This window comes from Limulus polyphemus, unplaced genomic scaffold (genome assembly GCF_000517525.1).
Source record: "Limulus polyphemus unplaced genomic scaffold, Limulus_polyphemus-2.1.2 Scaffold4130, whole genome shotgun sequence".
NCBI lineage: Eukaryota > Metazoa > Arthropoda > Merostomata > Xiphosura > Limulidae > Limulus > Limulus polyphemus.
In genome coordinates this window covers 67,533-75,992 of record NW_013669740.1, presented here as the reverse complement: position 1 = coordinate 75,992, position 8,460 = coordinate 67,533, and the positions used below count along the sequence as shown (strand labels likewise).

The window sequence follows — 8,460 nt, the reverse complement described above, 5'->3', positions numbered from 1 at the left end:
ATTATATATGTATTTAGGTTATTGCTATTCAGAAATAATCTCTTACACTTATTTTTCTTAAAACATAGAACAGTAAATAAAGAAGTAAAGCAAACAATAATCTCTTTCCAGTTACGACCTTTGTACGGAAACACACTCTTATATACACTTATTATATATGACATGAATAACCAATCAGTAGCTCAGAATGTCCTCCTAGTGGCTTTCTCCACCATTTTAATATGGTTGATGCCATTTCTTCATTTCGAACCACAATTTCAGGGAGGTAGGTTGTGTCTTTAGTCTGCTGAAAATTTCATATTTTTTTAGACTTAAATACAGCTTAGTAGAATTCTATGGTATTGATATAGTAATTTATGATTTTATGGTTATTTAGCTGTATATATAATACTAAATTAAATTATTTGGAAAATATCTTCAGGCTTAGCAACCTACGTCAAGCAGCAACTGAAAAAATGGAAAGAGGTGGGCGGGGTTCCACTCTGTTTGATTTATTATATGAGCAATATCTGTTTATCTGTTGTTTTTTTATATTTACTTTTAAATTAAGAAATTGAGTAACATATAGAATTTAGAGATGTACAAATAAAGGCTAAATTAATAGTAATCTACAAGATCATAACCATTCCCACATTATTTAAAATTGTATTTTATGCCTTAACCCTTTCCAGATAGGTCACGGGTGAAAGGCCATGTTATCTCGTTTGTTGACTCGCATTCAAAATTTTATTGAACTACTATTTCATGAATTTATGTCAGTAAATTTGGTGTCAAACTGTAGATTATAATCCAAATTTTAGTATCATTCAACAGTAGGGTCAATGTCAAATTAATACAATAATTAATACTGACTAACAAGTTAAAAGCAAATTTTATTAAATCTTAAGTATAAACAAATGTATTACTGGAAAAGAAAAGTTTTTACTGTTTATTTTTAATCATAGCCAGGATTTTGAAATGTCATACCATCTAAAACAGAATTCAATATTTATTAAACTTATCATTACTTTTTAGAGTTTTAATATTCAATCTTTTTTTTCTACAGAACACCAAAGGAAATTTATTCTACAAGTTATTTCTTTCAGGAAAAATCATTAGTTAACTCACGTATTAAGTTTAATTGTAAATTCCCTCTCTTCTTCTAATATGCTTTCTTGCCTTTCCAAAAGAACATCACAGATCCCGAGAACTGGAAGACCAAAAGAGAATTAAATGATTGCTTGGCTAACTACATCTAAAAGAAAACTTCATACAGAGCCTTAAAGCAACTAAAGTATTTCACTCCATACAACTTAGCAAATATCGATATCATCACAAATTAACATGCAGAACTAAACACAAAATGTAATTCGGGTTATTATTATTATGGTATTTCAAAGAGCTTGAATTACATTACTTGCACATTTCTGTGTAAAGCTTATTACACAGTTGTCATAAAAAATCAATTAAGTATCTCAGTTGCTTGAAAATCAGAAAAGAGAACATTTGTTCAATCCTTGTGTTGCTTGTTTATAAATCAAGTACACAGCATATGAAATATGATTTCATTTGAAACATGATTTTGATTTCCCTGAAAAGATAATCATCTTTCAATGTTTATTTACGTCTGTTTCTCTTACTTTCTACTTGTTCACACCATTGACACAAAATTTTCATTTCATTAGGCTATAACAATTAAGAGTTCAGCTATACTGTTTTCATTAATTACACAGGCCTGCAATGGTTTTATTGTCTTGAAATTTTTACATGCTCTACAGTAATTCCTGTACACTGAATCCAAATAAGATATCCATTTATCTTCATCACATAGAGTTTTCACAAAACGTCATAATGTAATATATATAAGAGAAACACCACAACACGTAGTTTTCAGACTAAAAGATATAAATTTCACAAAAAAAAACAAGATGAATAAGGGTGTATATTCATTTGACATTAATGTTCTTCCCTTTTCTTCAGATTGTTTGTATTTCATTTATTAACAAACACAATAATAAAAAATGTTCACTGTGGTAAATGAACTAATAATTTGATCTAAGCAAGAGTTTTTTTTTCCCAATTTGTAAAAAATCCTTACATGATAGAAAAATTAATATTATTTTCAAAATATGCATAGTTGAATTATGGAAAATCCATTATGAAAACCAAATCAACTTTTATTAAATATAAATTTGCAGGCCTGTGTTATTCTTATTTAGAATAAATTTGTGATGTCATTTTGTATTGTTACAATTTATGGTGGAAGAATATATTTAAAATGTAATAAAAAAATTTGCATATATTTTCAATTGTAATAGATATGTTGACTGGTTGTATTTTCAATTGTAATAGATATGCTGACTGGTTGTATTTTCAATTGTAATAGATATGTTGACTGGCTGATGCTCAATTCTGGTTTCAGTCAGTGAATGAACTGTAACTTCAATTCTTAGCTTTGTCTTCATATGAACAGTTCAAAATGATAAAACCATTTGAAGAATGAACACAATCACACTTTTGACTGATATAGTGTCAAATGCTGGCAGGACATATTTATTATATCTATTTTTAAATACACACGTCTAGTAAATGGATCATGGACCCATATAGGACTGTTTACAACAACTACATGTGAAAATATACACAAGGAAAGAGCACTTTAATTGAAGAATCATGAATTCAAAAGCAATAAAATTACTTGAGACAAAGTTCTGTTTGGAAACAGAACTGAAAAAAAACAAAAACTTGCACATCACAGCCAGGAGAGTAATTTCTAATTTTCTTTTTAAATTAAAAATATCTTGTCCACAATGTAGTAAAACCATGGTTATCAGTAGTTCTTAATACTGGGGTGTAAGATTTTATGAGGTAGGTTTAAATCACTATGTTCACCAAAGAAAATGGAAATAAACTTTTCTGTAAAAATTTCTTAATATTTACTAAGAGTGGTTATCTTGAAAATAATTCACTATATCATAATTTTTATGAACTAAAATACTGATCACACTTCTTTTAAAAATAAACAAGAGAAAAATTTCAACACTGAAATATAAACCAGAAAATGTTGGCTTATAGTAGCACCATGCTTCAAATGAATTACTCAAATAAATAATTTTGAAATCAAGAAATGCTATGGTATTCAGCACACTGACAATGTATATGGTTAAAAGTATCCATAATATGTAGCTTCCAGAAATACTATACATAGAATAATTTCTAACATGGACAGTAAAGAAAATATAAATAACACAAGCATACAAATAGAACAAAGTTTATACAATAACTATGTCCTCATAACAATTTTGTATTCATTATAGTTTCCTTACTATAACTTTAACACAGTATGTGTATCTTCACAAACTTTGGCAGACTTTTAGTAAACATTACAAGTCTTTTGAACAGTAAAAATTAGATTTTTTAATGAAGTATTTTTACAAAAGATTTGTCTATGAATATATATAGTATTTCCACATTAAGTTTTAAAATACTTCTCTTTGTCATTAAACTTTCAAATTTCATTTACGTAATCTCTAAAACCTCCTAAGGAATTTCAAACGTTTTTTTTTCAGTAAAACTTTATATTTTATCTGTTATTTTGTCTACCCAAACTCTATAGAAGGCTGGTCAATTTGACCAACCTCATAACCACCAAAAAAAATGTAAACAAATCTAAATTAGCCTTTTTTCTTTCTAGAATGACTTCAAATTGTACTATGAAACCACATTTCTTTATCTTAAATAAATTTCTGAAAGAGAGGATATGAAAGGTAGGCATGGCAAAAGGGGTCTGATTGTATATTTTGTGGTCTCGTAACTAATTAAGATTTCAAGGATATACAAATTATTCTTTTCCTAAGCAATGATGATATTATAATGAGTAACTTACATTAAATTTCATACTTATTGAAGGGGTTGTAAATAAATTAGAGAAGGAGGGATGCCTAGAGAGAAAGTGTCACAATTCTCCCATTAAGGGAATTTTTTTTTAATATTGCCTCAGAAAAGTAAGAACTAAAAGCTATACACTAGTAAAACATGTATTATTAGCTACTTTTTTATGCTATACTTATTGGTATACCATGAAAAGAAAGTAGTTTAATTAAATTTTGAATGTAACTCACTAAAACTTTGCGACATCCCCAGAAAAAGATGCCTATGAAGAGAGAGTTAACTAATTGGCCTCTGGTTCATTCTAAAATCCTCAATCAGCTGCTGGGGTAGAAAACAGGATAACACCATGTCCACACAGGGCAAATACAAATATCAGAAAGTGTTGTTTTATGAGTATATAGGCAGAACATAAGTAGCACAGGTTTGGCTTTAATGAACTGTTCCTGTCTGTTTCTAAAGTAGGATGACATTCAGCTTCTATACTGAGGATAGTTCAAGTTGAAGTCAAAAGTTGTTAACAGTCTAGTCTCTCTTACTTGGTTAGGATGCTTCTGTGATATCCTTCCTGTGCACTTTTTTTCCATGTGAGTAGGCCCGACTCTTTTACTTTTGTATAATATGAATTTTTACAGTGTTACATTCAAAATTTAATTAAACAACTTTACTCTCAGTGTATGCCAATAATCATGACATGAAAACCTAGTTTACAAATCTAATTTTTATATTATCTATGCTTTAACTTCTTAGTTTCAAAAGGTAATATTTACAAAATTTTCACCTTCATTTTTCTATGTGTAGAACAGAGAGTTAAAGATAAAACTTTACAAATATCAGAAATGGATGAACACACCTCAGTTTCAAGTCATACCAAGGTCTTTGTTTAGTATTCCCCAACATTTAGGCTACCTACATCACTGATTATTCTTATTTTATGTATTTAATGAAGATAAACCCTAACTCAAACTTAATTGTACAAGACTTTGCCCAATCTATTGGAATTATGTATGGCCTCACTCCAAGAGGGCATAAAACAGAAACAGGATCAAGCAAGTACAAGTCTTATGCAACAATCAGTGTATATTCTTTTTCTAAGGTAGGGGTTTGTGCAAGCATGACCTTCCCACATCTGACTTAGAAAGATACTACTAACCACATGAAGAATACTTATATCACAACTTTGACTAAAGAATTGTCTTAATAAGGATATATTCCTTACTACTTATAAAAGGGTAAGATATATGATATTTGAAATTGTCAACAATAAATTTTATATTTGAAAGTTCACAATGAATATATTTCAAGAAAAATCCTGTACATTTTATTTCCCTTTTTAAAAATAAAAGTATCATCTACATTTCTAAGATTTAATAAAATACTGAAATTATTATTGTTTTAACCACCCTCTTTTTAATGGAAACACAAAAATACATTGTTTAAAACTAGATGTTACTTTAAAATTCATGGCTATTTCATCTATATGAATCTACAGTTCTGTAAATAATTATGGAAATAGTGAACAAGATTGGCATAAAATGCAAATATTATGAGATTGCTCCCCCCTGTGCTATATGAAAATTAATAGCACCAAAGTACAGTGATGTGTGAATTGTTTACACTGTAATAATACAACTAATCAGACAGTGCCACACCAGCATTATGCCTATAAAAACACAGACAGTCATACTATTCCCAGCAGTAGTGTAAGGAGTGTATTTGTGAATACGAGAATAGCAATTTGACGTGACAAAAGTATTCACTGGTGAATGCCACTTCATGCAACAGTGAGCAAAAATTTAATGTTTCTGCATGGAAACTCTGAAAAAAAAGTATAAAATTAGTACTTTTGATAATAGAAATAGATCAAGTAAAAACCCAAAATCTTCAAAAATGATATTAAGTAACAGAGGATATGATCTTTATGTGATACACGACAATACAGTAGAGATCTTGACAATAACATAGCCGTAAATATAGGTGTGAATGTTACTTCCAGAATGCTAAGCCACACATTAGCACCAAATGGCCTCAGTGGATATGTACCTGCTCAAAAACCACTGCTCAAGAGAAAGAACCAAGCCAAAAAGCTAAAATGGGCATCATACTGCAAACAATGGAATAATCATAGCTGATGGAAGAAAGTGATCTATTCATATGAACTCAAACTGTTTAGCAACAACTGATGTTAGTTTAATTGAATAGAGAGAAGAACAGTAATGCATACAACATCTACAGTGAAGCATGCTAATGGAACCAATACAAATATGAGCTGTATCAGCCAATGGAGTTGGTGATCTACACAAAATTGATGGCACTTTGCTGCTGACACATATATACAGATTCTTATTCGTCACATCATCCTTTCAGGACAAGACCTGTTTGGTAGGGATTCATCTTCCAGTAAGACAGTGATCGCAAGCATAAAGCAAATGTGGTGAATTGATACCTGGAAGAAAAAAGATGCTGATGGAACACTCACAACCATGGCTTGCCTGTACAAACTCCCAATAAGAATGTTAAAGCTTATACAAAATCTGAGAAGGACAAACAGTAACCAAACAACTTGGTTGAATTGTGGGTAATAAAATAGTACATTTGAAACAATATTTCACAATCATACATCGATAAACTTACAATAGCATAAAAACTCTGAAGGTGTACTGCTTTATTTAAAAACAAATACAAATACTAGATCTCCATTATCTTTTTTTCGCTTCTACTTTGTGTTTTCTATAACAATGTATTGTACAATTGAAAAGTGAACAGTTAATAAAATCAAACCCTATTTGTGACAATCACAGCTGATATAAAGCCATGTTGAACAGATTCTATCAGAACAATATTTTGACATTGTTTGTTATTTCGTAGATAGCACAATGCCACTAAAAAGTGACTTTTTGATAGCCATACATAACAATCCTTTCTGATGCAAAATATTCATACATTCAAATCATAAAGATGTATTCAGACTGAAGATTTAGAATTTCCATGATGGGGGCATCCCTTATATCTAATAGTTATGGAAAACAAAGGAATATGAGGCAAAAGGATCATCCATGAAGAGACCTGGAAAAAGACATACCCCAGTTGTGATAAGCAAAATGTGACATCTTGTAACAGGAGAGAATCCACAAGGAAAACAGTCAGTTGCAAAAAATATTCATGTGCCACAGGAAAAAGTTAACAACATAACAGAGAAGCTAGAAAGAAAGTTAACAGGGTATGGGTTCACCAAGATAAGGTTTCCACTCAACTGTTGCATGCCTCAATTGTGGGAAAATAAAGAGGGTATTCATACCATTCTATATGAAGACATGCCAATTACTTTGGCAGATGCAGAGACTATGACTTTCTGTATGATTAAGCTGTTGAAATATGTACTGTAAACAGTTATATGTACACTAGGAGGATTATGGACACCATGTATGGAGTAATAGTGTGTGCGCTTTGGACATTCCGACTTTACAACAATGGAAACTAAAATGCAGGACTATTGTTAAGATGCACAGTCATCAAACAGAACATGAGATATGGTGACAAGGAACATAACAACGTGGTAAGGCACCAAAATTGTTTTAATCTGCTGTTCTCAACCCTCTATAGTGTTCTTTCCTTGCATACAAGTTTACATATAACAGTTGTAAACAGTTTTACACTCAGTCCATGAAACATCTACCAGAAGTATGCATTTAAAACCACCTAATGATACATGCTAATAATTAAAAAGGTGTTTCTCATTCACCAACTGTTATAAAAAAATTAACACCAACTAGTCTATCCATCATTATTTACATATGGCTTAACTTAACTCATCAACTGCAGGTGCTATAAATGCACGCAGAAATTTTGTAAGTCATATATGGTATATGGCACACTCACATTCAACTGCTGGAGGCAGACTGTAATCAGCAGGAAATGGGTTAATAGTCAATTTCAAAAACAATATTTAACACCTTTCCTACTCTTCCAAACCCAAAAGAAATAGTACAGTAAGAAAACATAATTTGTGTCACTAACATATTAAAATAAGACTTATTGCCACTTATAGCTAGTTTCAAGTCAAGATCTATTTACCAAATTATTTTTTAATGTCCAGAACAAATTTGTAACTTACATAAAGAGAACACAACTATCAATTGAAAGGCATATTTATCTCAGTTACATGGTAACTACAGAATTATATGGTAACAAAATGGAAAATACAAATATAGAAAATAACATATCAAAAGAATAAGCTTGAATGTTTTGTTTTATTCAAGATTTACATTTTAAATTTACATTGGATATTTAAAAAAAAGACAATATTCTTACTGGCAGAAATCTGATAGCTGAAATAAGGTGCATGAAACAGCATACGTCACAAACTTAAGCAAATGAGGTGCTTAACCCTATCAACACGGGTCAAAGGCCATGTCATTGCATTTGTTGACTTGCATTCAAAGTTTTCGAGAATGACACTTTTATGAATTTATGTATATAAATTTGGTGTCAAATTGTAGATTATAATTCACATTTTAGTATTATACATTAATTAATTTCTTAATTTAAAAGTAAATATTAAATAACACCTACATATCGATTTTTGTGTGTCAC

At 30.2% G+C, this 8,460-nt stretch overlaps 1 protein-coding gene across 1 annotated transcript in view; it reads right to left on the bottom strand.

Annotated features, from left to right (window-relative positions):
* Positions 1-8,460, bottom strand: part of LOC106470636 (dedicator of cytokinesis protein 3-like) — a gene marked incomplete at its 3' end in the record, with an annotated part of 71,376 nt that overhangs the window by 17,184 nt on the left and 45,732 nt on the right. Inside the window, exon 13 of the mRNA XM_022399264.1 lies at positions 1,108-1,189. Within this exon, the coding sequence (XP_022254972.1) occupies positions 1,108-1,189 (82 nt within the window). The remainder of the gene's footprint in view (positions 1-1,107; positions 1,190-8,460) is intronic.